At 38.2% G+C, this 26,477-nt stretch overlaps 1 protein-coding gene across 2 annotated transcripts in view; it reads left to right on the top strand.

The window, feature by feature from the left end:
- Nucleotides 1–26,477, top strand: part of tox2 (TOX high mobility group box family member 2) — a 136,182-nt gene that overhangs the window by 34,147 nt on the left and 75,558 nt on the right. For both annotated transcript variants that reach the window (XM_047348739.1, XM_047348738.1), the window contains exon 2: nucleotides 2,943–3,035. In XM_047348739.1, the coding sequence (XP_047204695.1) occupies nucleotides 2,943–3,035 (93 nt within the window). The remainder of the gene's footprint in view (nucleotides 1–2,942; nucleotides 3,036–26,477) is intronic.

The following is a 26,477-nucleotide window of genomic DNA, read 5'->3' as shown; positions in this document are numbered from 1 at the left end:
GGGAAACAAGCACACATTTTATTTTCTTTTTTGGAAATTTACATGTTTATATCAATAGATTGATAAAGACCAGATCTTTGAAATATTGAAATATTACCATGCAAAAGAAACACTTGTCTTAACAATTAGTTTGAAAGTCCTTAATTGTTTTAGTGTATTTTAACACGTAACACTTGTGCATCAGAATAATCCCTGTCATGTAAACATTTGTGAAGGTATACAAGATTGTAACATAGCTGAGGTCTGGCAGCAATGTGTATCCCTCCCTCCATTGTTAACAGGCTCTGTGTTCAGATGACTCTGATTGGTTCTTTGTGTTTATTGTCTGATTGACTCAGCCCCCACCAGGTCGTAGAACGATTGTTTGCTTTCACCGTCTGCCTGGGGAAGTCCCTGTCCGTCTCAAACAGGTCTAGTTACAGTATGTAACACAAGGTTCAGAGGATGCCCGTGCCTTCCTGGTATGGTGCTGCATCTTCCTGTTACAGATCACAAATGTTTGTCAAAAAAGCAGGTCAGTTATTTATACATGTGCAGATTTACTTCTATAGGCCACTTTTTTAAGTTAGAGCAACACGTCTAAGATCTGCTGTATTTTGGGCAGAGCCAGATTGTGGGTGCGCTGGCTGAAGAAAAGAAAGCGATGTTAGATGCAGCATTATGTTGAGTGGAGATGGCAAACAACTTAGAGCGTCTGGTTTGGGAGAAACCAGACAAAAGTCATCCAAAAACTGAAAGAGTGGAGACAAGGAGTGAGAGCCACTGAAGTGAGGACTCAAAAATAAAAGAAAAGCAGCAGAGAGCAGTGCTTCTTGCACTTGTGAATTGTTGTGAGCCAGCGAGGAAATGTGACAAGTTTGGCTATTGGTGTTCTAGTTGCCAGTACACCTAATGAGTCTGTCAGGGCCAGTTAGCACAGCCAGGCCTGCTTGTGTCTCCTCCAGGCCACAGACAGCTGTTATTAGCCCTGTAATACAGCATGCCACGGGGCTAGATTAGGCTGGCACACAGGAAAAATATCAAACATTTACTCACTGTTGCTTCTTTGCTAGTCATTCTGTGAGGTGTTCATTTAGCTGTTTGTTGACCAGGTAACTAACAAGGCTCAAAAGATAAACTGTAAGAGATGGAGATAGGCTTCAATATCTCCTGTGCAATCTGTCAAAAACAGCTTTACTAGCTTTACATAATTTCTTGTAAGGACATTGCAGGGATATATTTAATAATGCTGTGTCATCATTATGCAACGCATATCGACAAAATGGCCATTGCTGCTTACTCATCTGTTTTTCATTTCATAACGAACACAGGAAATCAAAGTAGGGTACAACACGCGTCTAAATCAGCTTGGTGGAATAACCTAAACAGGGCAGTTCTGGGCTGGAGTGGGACTATATGTTTATTTTTTTCAGAGTGCAATTAACATACAGTCACTGTATGAAGAAGAAGCTATTAAAAAATATAACAAATACATAATTAAATGACCTGATCGTTACCAGGTTCTAAAATCCTGAAGATACAAAGGAAAAATATGTATTGCACTTTCTTTTTACCATGACATGTGCAGTTAAAGAACACCAATATTGCCATATAAGTTATGATCATTCTACTTGCTGTTTTATGTGCTTCTTTCATATATATGTTACACTTATTTTTGTCAATTAACAAACAACAAAGGACACTGACATACTGTGTGGTAATTGTTCTACATTTGCCCCTGGACACACTCAGCATCTGTGTGTTTATGTAGTTTCACTGTAATAGCTGCATCTGTTATACTTTCTTTTGTACACTAGATGTACTTAAGCCTAAGTCACGTGACTGATCAGAAGTTAAAGGCAATGCCAGAAATGGTCAGCTCAAAATTGTTTGTCTCCTTTAGCTGTTAAAAATATAGGAACATTTCATTTGAAATGTGTTATCACGTGCAGATTGGGGTGGTTTTTGTGCTCATGCTATGCATGTGTTTTGTAAGGTGAGAAAATAATAAAAAAAGTGATGCAAGTATGAGGTAAAATGAAAATGATAGCATTGTTCTAAATTGTTCTAAATTGATTATCTGTTTTGTTGTTATTCAACTAGTGCATCATTTCCAATTTGTTTTGATCACCGGTGAAAAGCCTTTTCTGTGTTTGTTTTAACTAAACAGCAAACAGAAGCTAAAGCTGGACCCTGAGAGGAAAAGAAACATTTAATTTTTGTCAATTAACACACATAAAGGGACACTGATGCACTGCAAATCAGATGAAAAGGAGTGAAGAGCAATGATAATGTGAGAATAACAGAATATCAAGGAGTCTCAGAGGTGCAGTAAGGTGCTCATATTTGAGAGGGAAGTGAGGAGGGAGATAATGACAAAGAAACGTGATAAAGGAGGTGAGATTTGAAGTGAATCCTAGGAGGTACTCATGCTGTGGTCCTCTCTGTCAACCCTGTTGAGCTAACCATGTCTTTCCCTGGCAGGACAAACATGTCTTTTGCATTACCTTCCCAACTAGTGAAAGCCTTTTGCCCCAATTTTTAGGGTTGAATTTTATGGCTGAAACTACACATGTGGAATTGCAGGGTGGAGCCACAAAACTTAAAACCCCCTTCACTCTAATTATGGGCTGTGCAACATATAGAAAATATAGTCAGTCGAGTGGAGCCCAGCTACCAAACACACAACAGCTTAGTGGTGTTAGTGGTCTGAGGGGATTTAACATAGTCATCGCAACAGCTTTGTGACTTGGTAGAAATCTATGAAACAAACACTTCATAAGCAACTAATAGGACTGAGCTGTGAGATTCCTGCATATCTGGTTTGATAGGGAAGAAATCTGGCTGACTTTGAAAAAAGGAAATATTTTAGAAATCGTATTTTAAGATTTTACAAATGATTAAGGTATTCAATTATAAATATTAGAAAATCAACTGAAATTGTTCTCTTTCTGCTTTTACAGAACAGATACGCTGCTGCCGACAGAGGCGTGAGGCTCTACAGTTCCCTGCCCATGCGCCCAAACCCCGATGGCAAGAGGCTGCCCTCTACTGGGGTATGAATCATCTCTCTCTCCCCACCTCTCTACTACACCTCTGCATCCTCACCTACTGGTCTCATTTAAACCTGAATATCATCTGATGCATCAAAATGATCCTAGCAATGTAAAAGGGTCTGCTGGGCTTAAACATTGTAGTTAAAGGATTGGAAGCTTTAATTTGGAAATCTTTATCTTAGATGGAAAGTGTCTGCATCAACACAATCTAAATCAAACCCAGCAAAGAGCACATGATTGCAGCAAAGTGGAAATCTTCTGAAAGGTGTCTTGCAAAAGTATTTACGCACCCTAAACTTTTCACATTTTGTTACGTTACAACCATAAACTAAAATGTATTGTATTGGAATTTTATGTGAGAGACCAACACAAGGTAGTGCATACTTGTGAACACAAGGTAGTGCATACTTGTGAAGGGTTAGGAAATTATACATTTTTTACAGGTAAAAATATAAGCTCAGCTCCCCTGAGTTAATACCACATTTTGCTGCAGTTAAAGCTGCAGGTATTTTTATGTCTGTGACATCTATGCATATATAGAAACTAATGTTTTTGGCCATTCCTCTTTGCAAAATAGATCAGACTCACTCAAACTGGATGGAAAGCATCTTTGAACATCAATTTTCAATTGCTGTCATGGATTTTCAGTTGCATTTAGGTCTGAACTTTGACTTGGACATGCTAACACATTAAAACACTTTGACTTAAACTGTTCACTGTTGTGCTGCTTTAAGGTGAACCTCTGCCCTAGTCTCATGTCTTTGGAAAATTGTAACAGGTTTTCTTGCAGAATTGCCCTGTATTTAACTCTGTCCATCTTCCCATCAATTCTGACCAGCTTTCCTTTTCCGGCTAATGAAAAACATCCCCACACCATAATGATATGCACAGCTTGTTGTGGTGTGTTAGTTTTCTACCACACATAGCATTTTGGATGTAGGCCATCTTCCCATTTTCAGACAACAAGCTGAACAGTGCTTGGTGAGCTTTACATGTTGCTTTATGACCTAACCCTCATATGGTATTTTTACAAACTAAAATATGAAGAGTACGGTGTGGATTTGTATTTAGGCCGCGTTGCACTGATATCCCTAAAAATATCACATGCAGCCAATTGCTTTTAGAAGTTTCCTACTTAATACATATTGCACCTCTGTGTAATTTTATAAATCCAGTTGTTGTGTAAAGGCGTGAAAATGTGAAACTGTTAGCATGTTTGCAAAATGTTTTATGTGGCCCAAGAATATATCTGTGAATCACTTCAAAATGTTCCTATAGTGAATCAAGGTTTTGATAGCAATCTTTCAGTGGGGAGGATTTTCTTCACCAGAGACAGGGAAGCTGGTCAGAATTACATAAAAAACCTGAAAGAAAACCCGTTGGAGGGTACAGAAGACTTGTGACTGGAGTAGGGGTTCAACTTCTAAACATACAGCCAGAGGTACTACTGAATGGTTTAGATCATAGCAATCCTATGTAAGAATGGCCAAGTCACAGTCCAGACCTAAGACAAAACCAGAACATTGCTGTTCACAGATGGGATTCATCCCATCTGATTGATCGCTATTTTGCACAGAATGGTAAAAATGTCAGTCTCCGGATGCTGGTAGAGACATACCTCAAACAGCTGTATTGACTCAGAAGGGTTTAAATAAAATGCACACCATACTTTTCAGATTTTTGTTTGCAAAAAAAATAATTTTTTCCTTCTTTTCACAATTATACACTACTTATAGTTGATCTATCATATAAAATACCATTGAAAATTATAGTCAAGTTGGTGACTACAATATTACAAAATGTAAAAATGCCCAAGGGCAATAATTACTTATGCAAGGCAATAGATATTCTTTATCTTGCTCTTCTACACTAACTAAACCAATTACTTTGCCCACTTTCTCTCTGAATTACCAGTTACTAGTACATCACTACAGCATCTAATTTATTCGATTGTACTTGGCAGTTTGTGTTGTATCTCCCATGTAGCTTCCCAAAAAGACCTTTATTGCAGGTGATCATCTGCATTCGATTACCACCTTACACAATGCAAAAGATGCAAGAGCTTTCTGAATAAACTCTGCTGCCTCAGACCTGTTTGTGTGACAACATATGAAACAAGTGAATGTTGATAATGCAAAACAATACATTTTTTTCACAATGTCTTCAGTTTTGCAGCTCTGTTTGAACATCAAAGTCTCATTTTCAGGTATTTCAACACATAAGTGTTCACAAGGATATTGAAAAAAATTATTAAGTTTATTGAAGTTGCTGCATTTGCAACTCTCTGACTTTGACAAAGTGCTGTAGCAGTCAGCCTACTTTGTTTGCGAAACGTCTCTTTCATTTTTTTAAATATATAAAAAAAATCTTTTAGCGATGCAAAAAAATCATAATTAGAATCTAGCTCGCCTTGCTTTTATACATTTATGTTACAAAAGGGAGAAAATGAAAGAACAATAGAGCAAAAAGAGAGAATTTAATTTCCCCCGTTTTTCATGTTTCACTCCATGCAAGTGCTTTTTGAATTATCTCCTGGGTGCTCCAGGGCTCAGCGAGAGGAAGAGTGGGTTGAATCAGGGGGGGAGGGGGAGTTATAGTGAGAGAGAGAGAGAAAGAAAGAGAAGACAGGCAAAGTTAAAATAAAGCAGTGTAATATTGTTGGTGTGCACCTTTTTTAATTACGACCAAGATTGTATTGATGTCTCTGGCCACATGTCCTAAATCATTTATCAAGAGAGAGAGTGCTAACAAAGCATTTCTAAGAAAGCCACCCTCTCACAGGGGCTGGAATCATATGTTATCTAAAGTGAATATTGTTAATGCTTTTCAGTGAAGAGACCTACTTACAAATCATGGGAATGAGCTCCTTGTCAGGGCATGCAGGAGGCAGTAAAGATATAAATCTACCCTCATCTGATACTCTCTTGTGCAAATTACACTGCATCTAAAACTGAATGTAGAAGCTGTTTGTGAAATTAATTTATGGCTTTAAAAAAATATTTTTGCAATGCAACAAACACGTCTTAATTGTATGTCTTCGAGTTCAGAAGAAACTTAAAGATTACATGTTTTGTGCAGATTTGCAAAAGGAGACAATGTGTGCTATTTTCTTCCTCACACCCCCCTTTGGTTATCTGTCATTTCCTTTTGTCTGTTATTACCTGTGTGTAAGAGTCTGTACAGTAGCAAACTGTAGCTACAGGCTGTATGTAGAGGAGGAGAATATAAACCACTTAACATGCAGGAGGAAACCAGACGTTTTTCCATTGCACTTATCAGGTGCTGCGGTAAGAGCAAGTGTCAAGGTGCACTAGGTCCCTGCCCCCCCTCCCCCTGCACACTCCTTTTATTTTTCCCTGATTTCTATCTCTGTACCCCCTCCACTCACCTCATCTTCACCACTCACTACATTCAGTTCAGTTAAAAGTGGGCTTGGCACTTCCGCAGCAGCTAACTCACCCCCCTCTCCTCCCCCCTCACTACCAACACCACTTCTTCTCTCACTAACCTCCAACTCCTGCTTTTCACCTCTCTGTTTCCTGTCAAGGTGCACTGCCCACCTCCACCATATAACCCCCCACCCCACCCAAAACCTCCGGCTCTGCCCCCGCAACCTTTGCTTTTTCTCTCTTTTAACATCTATTACAGCGCTAAGTGCCTACAGTTTATTTTCTAAAATGCTCAGTGCAGAGGGCATGATCTGTACTTCTCCCCTGTGATCTGTGCAAAGAAGGGAATTGTTTTGTTTTATTAGTGACTTTGGATGAATTTCTTTATAGGAACAGACATATCTAACTAACAAGTGTAAAATTTATATGTGGTATACAACATATACTAGTCATGGGTTGGTTACCAGTATCAAGGTATACCCAGATTTTAAAAAAAGGTGTTTCCATTATACTATTTCTGTGCTTTAAATATGATCTCAGAGAAAGTGTTCAAGTGAATGTATAGAGCATCTAGGAAAGCAGCTTTGCCCGTCCCCTATCTGCAGCAGCACTCTACCAGTCAGCTGGCTAAAACAAGGCTTCTACACTTTTCCCTTGTTTACAAAAAAGATCAAATCAATCGTATCAGTTATATATAAATCAGTTATACTGTTATAATCAATAGTCACTCAGTCTATACACCAAGTCTTTTCGTCAATGTCTCTACAAACATTTTACAAATAATGACTTAAATGTTTACACATTCTTCTACCTCAAGCTCAGATAGCATGAATGGAAATCATCTGTGAACAGGACTTTTTAAGTCTTGTCATATATTCTTAATTGATTAAGGTCTGGACTTTAACTAGGTAATTTTAACAAATGAATGTGCATTAATATAAATCCTTATATTCTAGCTCTGGTAGTATGTTTAGGGTTGTTGTCCTGCTGGAAGGTGAAACACTCCAGCAGTCTCAAGTCTTTTGCATCTATTGTTGTTGTTTAGTTCTTCTGCCTTGACTGAAGCACAGAAGGGTGAAGGTTCAGAATTGGCTGCAACACAAAGATGACAGCATCGTTTCAGGACTGTTTTTTTCTACATCTCTCACTCTCTCTTTGCTGCTTTGTCTCTCTACATGTTTTTTTCTCTGTCTCCAAGTTGATTTGTAGTCTTGCATAGTCAATTATGTAGGGAGTCAGATATGAAGAGGGGGCTTCGGCTTCCATATTTTGGTGTGATATTAATATTGCATGAGCGCTATTCTGTAGCGAATATCTAAGACAGTGCCTATTAAGGCGGCAGCAGGAGAAGAATGTGACAGACACACACACACACACAAGAGCATGAGAGCAGGGGTGAATCAGTCAGGATCAAGCACAGGTTGTTCTAATTAGTGTTTTCTGTATTTAATATAGAGGAGTATTAAGAGCGACTCATTTTCTTGTTTAATATGTCATGTTTGTTTATCCTGACATGACTCGCATCAGGCCGAACAGCTATTGTGTTTGATGTTAGTGAGAATCGACTGAGGTTCACCGTAACTGTGCAAAGACTGGAATTTGTTAACCAACCCACTGAAAAGAAATTTGAGAAGACAGCTGCAAACTGTATAAAAATACTATTAATATATATGCTAGACACCAGCATGTTTATTTCCAGCTGCTGGATGGGTATCAATGTTAAATGCAGAATGTGTCAACAGTGACAGGCTGAGAAGGTCCCCAGTGATGACTGAGATGCTCAGTGTGGACACTTATTGCACTTTGGGTGTTAAGTGGCGATGATATGGTGCAGTTTGTACAAAGACATCTCATTTCATGACACCAAGACTTAGTTTGAACGTTTGGCAATAATTTATTTATTTATAGTTCAACTAGCTTGTGATTGAAATGAACTACTGAAAGTCACATGTGCAAAGATCCCATCATAGTTTACATATCACTGTTTTATCATAGTAACTTATTAACTTTGATATGGTAAATTGTATTTTTCTTTTGGTCTATATTTCGGTAAATTGTTAGTTGTATTTTTTGTTAGTTGTGTTCAAAATTGTGACAAAATGTTTGTAAACACAAAGTTTACATGTAATCTTTGCAAAGTCAGCAAAAAAGAAAAAACGTATTATCATGTGTCAACAAAACAGCAGATTTTCATTAAAAAAAAGCACAGAATAGAGACAGACAGTGTGTTGTTATTATGAATATCAATATATTATTTAATATTAATACTTTACTTATATTAATATTTTATTAAATAATATTTCGGTCCTGTGAATACCAGCCCAATAAGGCGGTGGTATTAGGACAAAATTGAAAGGGATGAACCAAGCTCTGACATTTGAACATATTGAACAGCAAAACTCTGCACACACATGGAATGAATTCACACAATTTCTTAAAATACAAGAATTTATTAACAGAAATAAGTCAACTCAAGTCAAACATATTTCAATCAACAAACTATTTACTATGCTAAAACAATCCAACTAAACTACCAAGCAGAATTAAAGAATAGGGAAAACTAATTGGCTATGTATAATATAAACAAGTTGATCAAAGATGGTTGAAAACCATGACCAAAAGAGTGATGCAACATTATCATGCAATGTTGTTTATGTTTGAGAACCAAGGATTATCTTGAAGAATCTGGAAATGAAGTTAAGTTAGTCTTGGAACCAACTTAGGCAATAATTGGTATACCTTTAGACAACTGTTCACAATGCAAGATCAGATATAATATTATTTCAATAAAATAATATTTTAAAGAAGGATTTGCTGAATTTGCCTTCTGGATGACTAATTCTCAACGGTGTTTAATTAGCTGCCTTTATTTATTAAAATAATATTTAAAGAAATATTATTTTCAATAAGAACCAAATCTTTGACAACTGGGCTTAATTGTGTTACTTAGTTATCAATTTTAGTAAAATAATATTTAGGGAAATATTATTTCCTAGATTGAAAACTAACAACCTCTTTGGGTAAATGATCTTCAGTAGGCAAGCACGTGTTCTAGCTGTTGGAGTTAACAAAAGAAGTTTATATGTTATCATCAGAATCAAACACATACCTTTAAAATACATAAGCTGGACAGCGTGTTATGGCCGATCTTCTGTGTTTAAAATCACCCTTTAAATAAAGTTTGTCTTGACTTTTAAAAAAAACACAAACAGAAGACAAACTGAGCACATGTGCTGAGCAGATAATCTGCTAGCACTAAAATGGCTGAATTTTCAACATAAACAAAACCAAACGTCATAAAACGAAAAATGTTTAGATTATTTCATTCTAAACTACTTCTCTCTGCCCAAAACACAACCTCTTATGTGAACCGTGCTGAGGAAAAGTTGTCCAGGGCGACGAAGTTGAAGAAAGCATCCACCGTGAACAAAGGGTTAACTGCAGCTAACCTCCGTAGCTGTGGGGTGGGGCGGCTCGCTCTGTCGGGCCAGCCAAACTGCGCGTAACTGCTGTAGCCACGGTGATGCAGTCCCGTTGTCCTTCCTTCAGACCAGGAAAACTGCTCCACTCGGCGTTGTAGAGACAGGGTCTCTGCTGGGAACTCTCTATAACACAGTTTGCTTCTGTAGACCTTAGAGAGAAAAGTCAAGCCACGCTTGTACCTTAGTTACCCCCGTTCATGAATGAATACCGGATACACAAACAGCAGTTCATTCCTACTTAACTTAGTGCATATGATCGCATGACCGTATGACACTCTTCGATCCAGTTTGAATAGTTATGTCTGTTTGCCTGCAAAGAGACATAAACGCACTGTGTTCCTCCGTCCAGTTCCTCTGGGGACCTGCGTGAAAGAGGTCAGTTTGTTGCAAAATCGGGGTTTTTATTCGGACAGTGACGTCACGGGAAGTCTGCTGTTACTCCGTTTATGGCTGTGCTGGAAGTAGGTTAATGCAATTTATTTTGAAAGTTCCAGAAAAGTTCTTACTGGCCCATCATGTTGTACCCATGGCTGGGGTCCCAACAGGTGCTACTTGCTACTTGTTTTTAATATTGAGCAAAAACTCCTTGTAGTGCTACTTTCCATCTCCAGAGTCTGACAACTAAAGAAAAACAGAAGAGTTACAATTGCTCATCAACACATATATCAAAAGAACAGGTCAAGGCTTTGGCTAAAAGTTATAAATCCCAGAAATATTACACTTTGGTACTGCTTAGTATAGACACATCGCTCAAATCTTATTTCACATAGGGACATAGTGCATGATGTAGAGGTAGAGCAGAGGACTCTAAAAACCAGAACCATTTCTAGCACCTAAACTTTAGAAGGCTTTAGTGGGCTAAAGAAAAGCAGTCATGAATTGTGAATCATTAGATTAAAGTTGTATTTAGTGATAATTTCTAAATGTGCAACTTAAAAAGATTAAATTCCTTAAGAAACAAGCACATTTCCACAGTTATTAATAACATGTTGCAGCATTATTTCTACATTAATTGAAGAAAAAGTATTTTAGTTACTTTCACTCCATGTCCATCATTCAACTGACGCAATAAGAAGTCATTTTCAGGATAATAGTGCATTGTGCATCAATCAAAGAGATTTTTATGGAACATTTAAAAATAATTTTCCATTGAAAACATTGATTTTCAAAGAGCAAATTATAAAACTTAACAAACAATAAAAATACAACATTACCTTCATAAATAAGCTACCCCAGTTAAATTGTGCTGCTCAGCTAGTTTTAAATGTGAGGGAAAACTATTGGGTTTTAACAAGGGATTCAGAATCCCATTTCCAACTAAAAAACTTATGGTGGAAATAAAAAAATGGTACATGGCAATCCATCCTGTACAACTGCTATGTTGTTGCTATGTTGGAAATTGACTGATGAAAAAAACAGCTTTTCATTATTGAAATACCTCAAAGAATATAAACTGCCCCAAATGTAGAAATGCACCAAACAATCGGGCCAAGGTTGGAACCAGACAATTTTCCCTTGGTTAGCTGGTAAAACAGCAGGAAAATCCAATTGTTTTTCCCAATTATTGAATGCATCAAAATAAGGAACTCTCATCATTTTTAATAGATAAAGGCATAAACCAGCAGAATGTTCTTAGAAGCATTTTTTTTAAGTTTAGTAAAATCAGATAAATGTCAGTGACTGGATGTGCTTAGATGCATAAACTGTCATAATATTTGGGATTTTGGTTTTGTGTTTTCTTTATGTTGGAATTTGCCACTCTTTGCTTTCAGTTTATTGCTTGGTTTTCGGATTCATTGTGCTTTTGTTTTGTACTGCAGTGTTCAATACATTCTTCTCCGAGAGTCTTTCCTTGAAGTCCTTGTTCTGTTTACTTCATGTTTTCCTGTTGTTCCTATTTCTGTGTTTGTTTGTCACCTTGTGGGTTGAATCTTGATTATTTCTTATGATGGATTGTGCTTCTGGTCTCTGTTTCTAACCTAGTTCCCTGTATTCTGTTTATCAAAAATGTTCGCTCATTTCCTCAGTTGGAATTCAGTTACTTATCTTCCCCTCACAGCTTCACCTTGTTACTAATAAACCACCTGCTCCTCGTTTAGTAATCACCGCTCCTGCCTAAACCTAGTCAGCTTTTGGCCAGATCCTCATGTTGTTGCATTTGTTCACGTGTTCCTCCCATGATTTTTCCGTAAAAAATATTTTCACCTGCCTTCCTTCTGCCTTCTCTCTCCATTTGGGCCTTCCATTTCACCTTTTATGTCATAATTTTTTGATTCCTATATTGTCTTTTGAATTCAAAACTATTACCTTGATCAAATAACTTGCATGGTATTGTGTTTATTATTTTTCGTACACTATGGTGTTCTGAACACTGGTCAAACCTCAAAGAAAACTAAAAAGTGGTATTGATCATGAGAAGCCTGAATGGCACATCTCTACAAAAGAGATGCCATAAAGTACTAGTCAGGTTCACAATTCCATATGTTCTTCTGATCACTGAGTGATTTCATACTTTTTATTCTGCTTTATATGAAATAGGATGTGATATTAACTACAACAATCTTTTTTGATAATGTTTTACGAGGTAAAAAGGTTGAGTGAAATAGTTTTTGTCGTGTCTGATTTTCTTTGCTTTAAAGAAAAACAATTTACTTAACATCCTGCTAAAGAAGTGATTCCAAATTTTTTTTCAGGGTTTGGGTTGTATATTCACATTAGGCTTTTTAGTTTTCTGTAATGCAAATAAAGGTAGCTAAAATATAACTAATGTGTGAAAAACATCATAGCTGTAGCCAACGTGAAGGGAACAGTGTGATGCGCGGTGGTTGGTGCAGAGGGGTGGTAAACAAATGAGTAGGGAAGTAAAGGAAACTCAACATCTTAACACTTAGCAGCAACCCTCCCTGCTTGATGTATCAGTGTAGTTGGCTTTCTCTGAAATTCAAATGGCAAAAGCAGATGAAAAACAAAAAAAAAACCTCTGAATTTGGAATGGGTTTGGGGGGGCAGAGAAAAAAAAAAGACCTGCCATCTATGTATTAGTGCTCTGTAAATATTACATGAGCTCCACATTCACTTAGTTGTTTGGCATTACTTCCACTGGATGGGTATATTATTTTAGAAACCATGCCTTGTTTATGGAGAGGCATGACCTACTTCCAGACACTCCACTCTTTCTCCCTGGTATTTTTTTCTTTTTTTCTCCCTTCTTCCTCTCACTCTTTTCCTCTCTAACTCTCATTTTCCAGTCTCAGTCTGCAAAAAAATCTCAACAGCTTGTCCCTGTTGAACAATTACAAGGCATAGAGACCCAAATGGAGATGTTTGTAGAAAACAACATGTGTATAATTAAGGTTTAATGAGTTCTTGTCAGCGTGGAATGTGCATTTAGATTGGTAATAGAAAATTCTGCCTGAACGCTAGTGGCAGAGGCTGATGCGAAGTCAGCATGGCAGCGAATGAAAGAACAGCAAATTATTTCGAGGCCCATTGACAGACGAAGACAGCACTTGGTTGCTGCATTTAGATTTAAATACATGTTGAGTTTTAAGATGAAGAAAGAGGGTTTTTTCCTGTTCCTTCTGGTGAAGAATCATGTACTTTCAAATTACTGTACTTATGCTTACAGGTTGTATTTTTTTTAGGGACAACAGTTCATGAAGGGCCAAATCTTTCCTTCACTTCTGCAGGATAAACCAAGACAATGATTGAGATTTAAATGGAGAAAATCAGGAATGCAAGTTTTTTCGAAGTTTTATGCATTTCTTGAAATGACAACCTTTTTTTGTAAAGAATTTTGACAAAGTTACTCTAGGAACATTAAAATATGTTATTTTTTGAGTGAAAACAAAATGTTAAAGTTTCTGATCCTGATCCTAATAAATGGATTCTATGACTTTTGAAAACGCTCCCTAAACAGTTTTCGAATATGTCCAGTGTTAATTTTGACAATCTTTACACTCTTAAAAGGACCAGCCAACTTGAAACAGCCATGAAAATAAATATTAATGGATGTACAGTGCTTAGAGTTTGGAGGGTTGGCATTTTATTGCAAAAATGATTAAAGAAATTATTTTAATGTTTATAAACTTTAGTTTCAATTTTCTTGAGACATTACCATGTTTTGGGTTAACTAAGACATTTTGGCAATGATAACCGCATGTTGCATAGCAAAGTTGCTCATATGGCTGTAAACCTTTGACTTGTTGTTTCTTTTAGAAGGAGTGAGACTTTATTTGCAAACTGTTGCACAACTCAGTGCTGCCTGACACTTAAAAAGGGGTGAAAGGGAGTCTTGGTGAAGCTTCAAAGTGTGACAAGCTAGCAGGATCAATAGACTTGCAGTATGAACACAGTATTACTCTCTTACAATATTGTGTGTCTCTCCTCATTGACCTGTGACGATATGCAGATTCAAGTAAACAATCCAGCATCAACTTTGATCGCGTCTGATGCTATAGCATATGTTATTTGAACTCTGGTCAAGCACAGCTGTTGTGTATTTTTTTCATATTTGCAGATAATTTTGTAGAATGAGTGTTGCAATCCAGAGATGCCACATTATGCTGCACAAATGCACCACTGATACAAAATTTACATTTTAGGTATGCAAAGGCAGCAACAACACTGATAATAATATTACCTAGTCTCATGCTCTACTATGCAAAGAACTGACAAATATACACTCACCTTGGTATGCCAAATGCTTGACCTGGCCTTATTATTCTGATAAAAACAGCTGTTATAAAATCAGTTGTGGCCACTCATAGGCGGCGTTCACACTGCAGGTCGTTCACACTGCAGGTCGTTCACATTACTTTGATAATGCTGCGGCTCCAAACTGACCCGCATGCACATAAGATCCAACTGCCAATTGAGCACAGGAAACTGTTTGGATGTGGAGACACAGCCATCAATGGTGGGGCAGGGATGTTAACAACTTTACACAGACCGAGAACTTTATCATGTCGAGGGCAACTTTTAATCATATATGTCAACGCCTCTCCCCCAACTCCACAGGCAGAATACTTGATGCAATCCGGACTGTAGCAGGGGGAGATCATCACTTGCTCAGTAACCTTAATAGCATTTTAAAGTCCTTTGTTTGAAGGGTTGTATACGAATTTTACAATACAAACTATGTCCCACATCCAGACGGTTCCTATGAGCATTTAAATTAGGCTTAATAAAGTTTTATCTCTGTTTATTAACGTCTCGCTGTCTCTCCACGGTGCAGTACTCAAATGCTTTGGACACTAGGCTGTCCAAAGCATTTGAGTTTGTGTTTACATGTCTAACAAGCTCATGGTAATATGACATCTTTCTACTATAGTTATGGGAACTTCACAAAACCTGACTTCAAAAACCTAAACTGTCACATTATATATACAAAAAGAGAAAACTGAGATGGCAATAGTAACATACTCCGTCCTGATCTAATCATAGTCTGAACATTTTATACCATTCATCCCAGTTGTCGCAATATACAAAACATCACAAACAATACATATCCTTCTCATTTTACAGGACTCAGCATATCACAAAATGTGCTCAATTTATTTTCATTTAGATCCACATAAAGTTTTTTGATCTGCCAACACACATGGAAAAAAATAAACCGTGTGACAGAAGCTTGTATTTTCACAGACCATCTCTCAATTTGTATAAAATGTTCCTAATCTTTGCCAATTTTTAAAATTGTTTTTCTGTAGCTAAGATGTAGAAAAAAAAACCTGATGAACTGCAGAAAGCAAACTGAAGTACATTCGGTCACATTCAATTAATTGAAATATCATTTAACAGTTTTTTTCAGTAACTTAATTCACTAAGTGAAATGCATAATATAAAAGAATTACACACAGACTGATGTTTTCATGTCAATTTCTGCTTACAACACACATATACAGGGATTCGACAATGAAACTGAAACACCTGGTTTTAGACCACAATAATTTATTAGTATGGTGTAGGGCCTCCTTTTGCGGCGAATACAGCATCAATTCGTCTTGGGAGTGACATATACAAGTCCTGCACAGAGGTCAGAGGGATTTTAAGCCATTCTTCTTGCAGGATAGTGGCCAGGTCACTACATGATACTGGTGGAGGAAAACGTTTCCTGACTTGCTCCTCCAAAACACCCCAAAGTGGCTCAATAATATTTAGATCTGGTGACTGTGCAGGCCATGGGAGATGTTCAACTTCACTTTCATGTTCATCAAACCAATCTTTCACCAGTCTTGCTGTGTGTATTGGTGCATTGTCATCCTGATACACGACACCGCCTTCAGGATACAATGTTTGTACCATTGGATGCACATGGTCCTCAAGAATGGTTCGGTAGTCCTTGGCAGTGATGTGCCCATCTAGCACAAGTATTGGGCCAAGGGAATGCCATGATATGGCAGCCCATACCATCACTGATCCACCCCCATGCTTCGCTCTGGGCATGCAACAGTCTGGGTGGTACGCTTCTTTGGGGCTTCTCCACACCGTAACTCTCCAGGATGTGGGGAAAACAGTAAAGGTGGACTCATCAGAGAACAAGACATGTTTCACATTGTCTACAGCCCAATATTTGCACTCTTTGCACCATGGAAACCGACGTTTGGCATTGGCATGAGTGACCAAAGGTTTGGCTATAGCAGCCCGGCCGTGTATATTGACCCTGTGGAGCTCCCGACGGACAGTTCTGGTGGAAACAGGAGAGTTGAGGTGCACATTTAATTCTGCCGTGATTTGGGCAGCCGTGGTTTTATGTTTTTTGGATACAATCCGGGTTAGCACCTGAATATCCCTTTCAGACAGCTTCCTCTTGCGTCCACAGTTAATCCTGTTGGATGTGGTTCGTCCTTCTTGGTGGTAGGCTGACATTACCCTGGATACCGTGGCTTTTGATACATCACTAAGACTTGCTGTCTTGGTCACCAGCAAGACGTGCACCAACAATTTGTCCTCTTTTGAACTCTGGTATGTCACCCATAATGTTGTGTGCATTTCAATATTTTGAGCAAAACTGTGCTCTTACCCTGCTAATTGAACCTTCACACTCTGCTCTTACTGGTGCAATGTGCAATCAATGAAGACTGGCTACCAGGCTGGTCCAATTTAGCCATGAAACCTCCTACACTAAAATGATAAGTGTTTCAGTTTCATTGTCCAACCCCTGTATATATATATGCCCATCTCTCAATGAACCTCTGGGAAGTTCTATCAAGGCTCTTGGGAAAACCATTTTAGGTAACCACCTGATGAAGCTCATGAAGAAAATGCTAAAAGAGCAAAGCAGTTATCAAAGCAAAAAGTTGGCTATTTTGAAGAATCTAAAATATAAAAATATTTACAGTTATTTCAAACTTTTTGTTTGCTATATAATTCCATGTGTGTTCATTTGTCATTCAATGGATTTTCTTTATTTCTATACCTTCCTACGTTGTAGATAGATATTGATGAAGCAAAATACATGGAATTATGTAGTGAACAAAAGAATTGTGAAATAACTCATAACATCTTTTATATTTTAGATTCTTAGAAAATAACCCACCTTTGCTTTGATTACATCTTTGCACACTGTCATTTTCTCTTCTCATTAGGTAATCACCTGAAATGGTCCTCCAACAGCCTTGAAAGGATTCCCAGAGGTTGGAATAAAAACAAACACAAACCATTGAATGAAAATGGTGTGTCCAAACTTTTGACTAAGAGTATATCTATGTGTATACAGTGCCTTGCAAAAGTATTCGGCCCCCCTTCCTCTTGCCACATTTCAGGCTTCAAACATAAAGATATAACATTCTAATGTTTTGTGAAGAATCAACAACAAGTGGGACACAATCGTGAAGTGGAATTAAATTTATTGGATGTGTCAAACTTTTTTAACAAATAAAAAACTGAAAAGTGGGGCGTGCAATATTATTCGACCCCTTTACTTTCAGTGCAACAAACTCACTCCAGAAGTTCAGTGAGGATCTCTAAATGATCCAATGTTGTCCCAAATGACTGATGATGATAAACAGAATCCACCTGTGTGTAATCAAGTCTCCGTATAAATGCACCTGCTCTGTGATGGTCTCAGGGTTCTGTTCAAAGCGCAGAGAGCATCATGAAGACCAAGGAACACACCAGGCAGGTCCGAGATACTGTTGCGGAGACGTTTAAAGCCGGATTTGGATACAAAAAGATTTCCCAAGCTTTAAACATCCCAAGGAGCACTGTGCAAGCAAACATATTGAAATGGAAGGAGTATCAGACCACTGAAAATCTACCAAGACCCGGCCGTCCCTCTAAACTTTCATCTCAAACAAGGACAAGACTGATCAGAGATGCAGCCAAGAGGCCCATGATCACTCTGGATGAACTGCAGAGATCTACAGCTGAGGTGGGAGAGTCTGTCCATAGGACAACAATCAGTCGTACACTGCACAAATCTGGCCTTTATGGAAGAGTGGCAAGAAGAAAACCATTTCTCAAAGATATCCATAAAAAGTCTTAAAGTTTCAAGTTTGCCACAAGCCACCTGGGAGACACACCAAACATGTGGAAGAAGATGCTCTGGTCAGATGAAACCAACATTGAACTGTTTGGCCACAATGCAAAACGATATGTTTGGTGTAAAAGAAACACAGCTCATCACCCTGAACACACCATCCCCACTGTCAAACATGGTGGTGGCAGCATCATGGTTTGGGCCTGCTTTTCGTCAGCAGGGACAGGGAAGATGGTCAAAATTGATGGGAAGATGGATTGGGCCAAATACAGGACCATTCTGGAAGAAAACCTGTTGGAGTCTGAAAGAGACCTGAGACTGGGACGGAGATTTATCTTCCAACAAGACAATGATCCAAAACATAAAGCCAAATCTACAATGGAATGGTTCACAAATAAACGTATCCAGGTGTTGGAATGGCCTACTCAAAGTCCAGACCTGAATCCAATCGAGAATCTGTGGAAAGAGCTGAAGACTGCTGTTCACAAACGCTCTCCATCCAACTTTACTGAGCTTGAGCTGTTTTGCAAGGAAGAATGGGCAAGAATTTCAGTCTCTCGATGTGCAAAACTGATAGAGACACTCCCCAAGTGACTTGCAGCTGTAATTGCAGCAAAGGGTGGCGCTACAAAGTATTAATGCAAGGGGGCCGAATAATATTGCAGGCCCCACTTTTCAGTTTTTTATTTGTTAAAATAGTTTGACACATCCAATAAATGTCATTCCACTTCACGATTGTGTCCCACTTGTTGTTGATTCTTCACAAAAAATCTGAATTTTATATCTTTATGTTTGAAGCCTGAAATGTGGCAAAAGGTAGACCAGTTCAAAGGGCCGAGTACTTTCGCAAGGCACTGTATATATCTATTAACCCTACAACACTAATCCTACAATAGCTTCTACTATACAATTCAAGCAAAGTATCTCTCTATTTCTGTCATTTTACAAATATTTTCCTCCAACTATCTGTTGCTATGTAAAATTATAGTTTGTGATTATGTTGGAGTAGGTGTACACACACACACACACACACACACACACACACACACACACACAACAAACTGTGTTTGGATTATTATGAATTAGTTTGCTTGTCTCTACAAGAGAGGCTTCTTTGTTGGCTTTCTCAGGGACTGCCCTTCAAAGGCTCCTATTGTGCGCTATAAGCACTATGTTATAATGCAAGTAGATTTAATAACTTTAATGGAACAAGCAGACAGAGCTCTGAAGCCCACATGTGATGAGACATGTGCTGGTGTAAATATTAGGGACCACAACTTAAAGATAAGTCAGGTGTAGGGCAGTTTTCATTTGTGGCTAATAGTTTTTCCTTATTTTAAATATTCTTAAATGCTTTTTCTGTGTGGACTTACACTAGAAAAAAACATGCTTTACTGTGGTATTTGTCATATTTTATGTATTATTTGAATATCCATCTCTACGTTCCACCTGAGCTGCATTGTAAGTCAAGGTTAGGCAGAGTAGTCAAAGTGGAATGTCAGCAGTGTGTGAGCTTTGTTTTCATTGTGTTTACAGGGCCACAATGGTTCAATTATCTGGCCATCTGAAATCCTACACCTACCAAGAGCTTTGGAGGTCAGAGGTGGGGGAAGTGTGTGTGCCTTTAGCCCAACGAACCGTGCATTTTGGAAAAAAAAAAAAAGTATGATCCATCCGCCATCCCTTCAAAATAATTCTGAATCACTGTCTTCACAGATTCAATGTTCTTTCAGCTTACTGATATATTTTAAAATATACCACCACCACCCTCACTTTGTAATCTGGCATGCTTTATTTTAGGGTGCAATTTGAAGAGTGGCCTGGCTCTTAAAGCCCCTCAGCATGATTGACAGGGCCATAAAGACAACCATTAAATCCAAGATTAATGTTATATCTAAAAACTGATAGATGCAATTAAGGCTATTATATGTCTTTTTCTTATATGTATATTTATTTGTCCTGTGTGCCCTTTTGTGGCTCTTTCATGTGTCACTATCATTCTCTGTTTTTCTCCCTCTCCCCATTTTGGTGCATTTGTCATGGCAATGCAAAAAGAAATCATAGCTGCTCCAATTCATTTTGTGCTCTTTCAGTCGAGAAAGAAGGGCAATTCTGTTTCCCCTCGCTAGTTTCTTTGTTTAGGTTTAAAGGTAATGAAGACCATATTTCATCTGCATGGAGTTATTTGACCAGGCGTGTCAGACTTGGTCTGTTATGGGAAAATAAATATTATGGAAGATCTAACTTTGTTATCTTTATCGCACTGGGATCAATGCATGTGTGTATATCTCTCTCTCTCTCTCTCTCTCTGTGTGTGTGTGTGTGTGTGTGTGTGTGTGTATGTGAGTGTTATTATTCAGGTTACATTACACAGACATATTGGCCAGAATGAAATATGTACAAAACCAGATCTTTCAACATCTTCTCAAGCTGTAGTTAATCAGTATGCAAACATGTATGCATATTAGCCAGACATAAAGGGAGAATACATATGCAGGAGCAAATTTATGCCCTAATCCAAACCATATCTGTATTATTCCTAACCATCCCCCACTCTCTCTGTCCTTTGCCTCAGTCTGTTTATGTGTAGATGTGTGTGTTTGTCTCTCTCTGACTGTGTGCTCGTCTATGACTCATTGAATGCTCTAATGACCACAGTCCTGACACAGGTATTTTGACTGCTGCCTCTTTCCATCGCCACATTGACTGACATGCGATTAGTTACGGTGGGCTGAAAAAGCCGAGGAGGGATGGGCCGTTACTATGAAAAAGATTTGAAGAGGAGGTTTAAGTCCTTCTCTCCACACCTCCCCTGCTTCATCTTTCTACAAATCTGAAACATCCCCAGCCGCAGCTTTCAGCTCTGTGATTTGGTAGTCAGTTCATACAGCAAAGAACAGCTGGATTCACAGCAACCTTATGAGAAAATCCTCTGCTCCAGATCAGTACTGTTAGCAGCACCACAGCACAAAATGGAAAGCAAACTGCTGCACTGTAGAAAGATCAGATTTAGTGGAAAACTGATCTGAATATGACTTTTTTGAGTCAATTTGGCATTAACCCAATGCAGCCAATCCACTTTAGATGTCATATTTATCCAAGCCAGTTCCAAACATTGAGCTTCCACAGATTAAAGAGGAGCATTGATATACAGTACAGACACAGTATTGTCATTTTTTTGTATTGGTTCATAAGAAGCATACACATTTTTGTTATTGCCTTATTTGTACATGACAGTTTTTTATTTAATTTATTCATAAAATGACATGCTACAAAACAGATTTAGCATGGCAAAAAAAAATTCCAATACTGTTTTATCTGTTCAAATTCAGTGTATGGGATTTAGTGAGCACATACACAGAGGTCCTAAAACAAATGGTCATGGTCCAACGTTTTCAGGAAGGAATGTGAAATAACAAACATCATCAGTGGGGTTTTAAAATGTTTTAAGTTATGCTTAGATTTTATGATTATGTCATGGGTTTTTAGGGATTTAATTGTTTTCAGGCTCATAAATATGGGAAAATGACTTGGTACAATCAGTCCTTCTAACACATTATCCCAAAAACACAGAGAATCTTTAATACAAAACCAAAGACAAAATTATGCCACATTTTTATGGTTAGCAGTGCTTCTCTTTAAAACTATTTTTTGATCAGGGTTTTGAGCTAAAACTTGGAATAAAAAAAACAACATTTGATTATAAGGGTCATATTTCAACTATGAGAGACGGTGGTGGCTAAATTAGAGGTTTCCCATCATTGATTCTGTAATGAATTTTGGATTGTACAAACAAATCCACTATATAAGCTATATATATAAATAAGCTGATTTTCTGAATATTATAATTATATTTGAAATTAGTATCATCATGTTCTGCCCAGGCTTCCTCCCACAGTCCAAAAACATGACTGTTAGGTTAATTGGTCTCTATAAATTGCTCTTAGGTGTGAATGAGTGTGCGCATGGTTGTTTGTCCTGTATTTCTCTGTGTTGCCCTGCGATGGATTGGTCCAGGGTGTACCCTGCCTCCCGCCCGTAGACTGCTGGAGATAGGCACCAGCTCCCCCATTACCCACTATGGAACAAACGGTATAGAAGACGAATAAATGAATAAATGTTCGTTTATTTTATTTTAAATATGACATTATTGATATATAAGATAAATGCTGCACTAGTATGCACAAACCAGGTGACTTACATTAGGAATTTGAACAGATTTTGACTGTTTCCAGTGCACTGAACATATGGTATGAATGCTATGAAAAAAAGACAATGGTGCATATTTAGAAAACAGTTAAACCGACCCAATAATATGAGAGAATATTTATCATATCGTTCGATGAGTTTAACAGAATTTCTAAATGAATGGATAAAGGCTAAATAAATTGAAAGTATGTAACCCAGTCCAAAGGATATGGAAAGCTCCATATATCTGGTTTGATCAACTCAACTGTTCCTTAACCTCAATGACTGTGTGCACTTCCTTTATCTAACTGACAGTGGTTTGGCTTGACTCACAGATATTTATAGCAGTTCTTCGACTTCATTTTGTCCCTTCTGTTCTCCCTTCGCTAAAATTGTCTTTTTCATCTATTTGGGTTTTTGCCACACCAAAGTACTCTGGCGTCAACTGCCTTAGCTCCACAGATCTTCCTTCTATCTTTTCTTTTTCAGCCGCATTTTAAAGTTCCTCTCTGTCATTCGCTCTCCTTCATCTCACTGTTGAATCCACTCTCACCTATGTCCCCTCCTCCTTGACCACCCTCCTCCACCCCCGTCTTTGTTTTCCTTTGCTCAATTGTTTTGCTGTAGATTTGACCGCTATGATTAATGACCTCAAACCCGCAGGAAGGCAAACACAGAGAGACACGACATGCTCGCTTTTCTCTTACGAAACTTTGTTTTTCTCATATGCCAGAAGCCTTGCGGTTAAATATCTACATATTAATGCTGTACAAGAATGAGATTTATATTTAAATATTGTTTTTTTTAACTTTTCCCCTATCTTTTCCCAATATTTTTTTCCTATTAATATCCCATGTTCTGTTTCTATCACATATCTCTTTGTAACGTTGTTTCTCATTGCAGCACATTAAATCCAACTCTGTGTGTTCCAGATTACTAAATGACTGCCACAGGTTTGCCTCAGATTTCTGTAATCAGATGTTAGCAGTATTAGTTAAACAGTAGATAAACCCATGTAGAAATCCAAGAAAAGTACTTCTTACGGCTGTGCACAATGGAATAAAGGTCTTTAATAAGTATTAGATACAAATGCCATATTTAGAATGCATAGAAATCAATTTAGTGAACATATTAATTGGTTTCTGTTATCAGTTGAGACTAGGAATAACTATAAAGCAGGCTATTTACTGTGTTGGTTTATCATTCAGGAGATTGTTAGCTTAGAAGAGCTAAATTACTTGATGCAAAGCTAAGGAGTTTCAGTACATGGCTAAGTAGCATCTTCTAACTAAAAAATTACTCACAGCTAACTGCAGATATAGTTTGATGACACTGGGGCTAAACATTGGCGCTCTGTAACATCCTTTAAACTAGAGTTAGAAAATTAGTCATCCTGCGATAATAACAAGAGCCATAATTACAAGGGCCATTCATGCATCCATCTACCATCTATAACTGCATATCCATGCAGGACCAACGAGTATAGACAAGGGGTTGGTGCATATCTCCACTGGTCATTGCACAAGAGGCAAGCTACACCCTGGACAGGTCGCCAGTCCATTATATGGCAGCACAGGACAAACAACCATACACACATACACAAGGGCGTGACTTTGGGTCTAGCATTGGGGATTGTTTATTTATTGAATCATTTACTTTTGTAAATGGAGTCAGGCTAATTTTGCGTTCCTGTTTCAGAAATTCATTCTAACGCTTTTACTGTGATTTACCTAACTTTCCTGTTTTCTTTGTATTTACTCTGCAGTTTTTCTGTTCCACATCAGTTCAGCAGTTAATAAAAACCTTACTTTTACTTAATCTTTTTTCTAACACAGAACCAAACATTTAACATTTTTAGAGCACCTTCATATTCACGAATGCCGCATTGTGGTGTTTCAAAAGCTTCACAATAATTTGACTTGGTTTTTATTTTTGACTTGGATTTTAAATGTGTTAGTAGTTTAAGTGAAGGATGAAGATTAATAGTTTATACCTGATGAAAAAACGTTTGGCTGAAGCAGATAATGACGGATTTTGTGATATTTAAAAAAAAAACTTTCTGCTCAGTCCTCTGACTAAAGTTGTTCTTAAACACAGAGAAACTGTTTACTGCTCAAATAAATGCGCTTATAAATACATTTTTTTAATTTTACTCTCTCTGTCCCACATCTCAGGCTCCATTGTCATAATTTCTTACATTTCTAAAACAAAAACTGCTATAAAATTGATTTTCTTAGATTTTAATGGAATGGTGACCTGCTAAAAACACATTTATTTATTTTAATTATGCTGTGAGCTATCCCAACATTACATTAACATATGTTCCTCCTTTCATGAACATTTTGACTAAAGATCAGCTATTTTTTACATCATGATGCAGATCCCGCTGGAAGCTTACAGAGAGGGTTTCTACGGCCAGGCCATTTAACTTTACCTATAGCTTAGGTGAAGGTCCCTCATCATGGCCCTGATGATGCTCATTAGTAAACCTCATGTCTTGCTGGGTGAATCAGTGATTAGCGCTAGCTTACCATTAGCCCATTCTGAGTCAACTCTCAGGTTGAACGCTAACTTCAGTCTGGGTTAAGTTGCTCTGCGTCCACCTGTTCCTGGGTGCACACACCCACCAGGCTCTCTCTCTCTGGTTGGCTCCACGGTTGCTCTGAATAGAGCTGTCTGCCCTATTGTAGCCCTGTTTGATGCGATAAGTGGAAATTTACGGGTAATTAATGATGCAGGCCAATGCTCCTTGACCGAAGAGCCAGTCTGGACTTGTCCAGAATGGACAAATTGCTAGTCCGCCTGAGCCTGTGCGTGTAGTTGCGCAGTCACGGTACTGCGTGTGCGCAAATAACCACTTTTTGCCTTCTTTTCCTTTAGACTCATTGTCAGGTTGGGTAGAGTGGGAAGTGATTATACGGAACACAACAAAAACAAATCTCATTGTTTTTATATAAAAATGTGAAGTCATTTTGGGGCTTAATGCATTTGAACAGACAAACTCCTAAATGTCTTCTTTTGTGAGATTCGGGGCTGTTCTGAAAACATCTGGAGCTTCAGTCCCAGGGGTCCATGAGACAGGTCTAACAAAGCAGCTGGGTACCACTGTATTTCGGAGCTAGTCTACATGCACCGCCATTCAGTGTGTCTGCGTGTACGGGTGTATGCGAGCAGCATAGAGAAAATTAACTTAACAATACATATATATTTACTTTATTTTGATTTTCGCTCTTTTTACAAGGTGTTGTTGTCGACCATCACTGAAAAATTGTTGTACGCACATGTTTTTGAGAGTACAACCACTCTCACCAGTGACTGAATCAAAAGTACAGCAAACAGTGAATGCTTGGTGGAGAAAGTGGGTTGGGTGATACAAAGTTTTTGAGAGGAGGAGGGGGGTTACATTGCCAGATGATGATGCTATTTTGACCCCCCCGCAAATTCGATAGCGGCCTTTAGCTCATCCAGAGTGTTGGGTCTTGAGTCTCTCAACGTTTTCTTCACAATACCCCACAGATTCTCTATGGGGTTCAGGTCAGGAGAGTTGGCAGGCCAATTGAGCACAGTGATACCATGGTCAGTAAACCATTTACCAGTGGTTTTGGCACTGTGAGCAGGTGCCAGGTCGTGCTGAAAAATGAAATCTTCATCTCCATAAAGATTTTCAGCAGATGGAAGCATGAAGTGCTCCAAAATCTCCTGATAGCTAGCTGCATTGACCCTGCCCTTGATAAAACACAGTGGACCAACACCAGCAGCTGACACGGCACCCCAGACCATCACTGACTGTGGGTATTTGACACTGGACTTCTGGCATTTTGACATTTCCTTCTCCCCAGTCTTCCTCCAGACTCTGGCACCTTGATTTCCGAATTACATGCAGAATTTGCTTTCATCTAAA

Source organism: Girardinichthys multiradiatus, chromosome 20, assembly GCF_021462225.1.
Source record: "Girardinichthys multiradiatus isolate DD_20200921_A chromosome 20, DD_fGirMul_XY1, whole genome shotgun sequence".
Lineage (NCBI taxonomy): Eukaryota > Metazoa > Chordata > Actinopteri > Cyprinodontiformes > Goodeidae > Girardinichthys > Girardinichthys multiradiatus.
The sequence above is the reverse complement of the archived record's forward strand: the minus strand, read 5'-3'. Positions and strand labels throughout refer to the sequence as shown.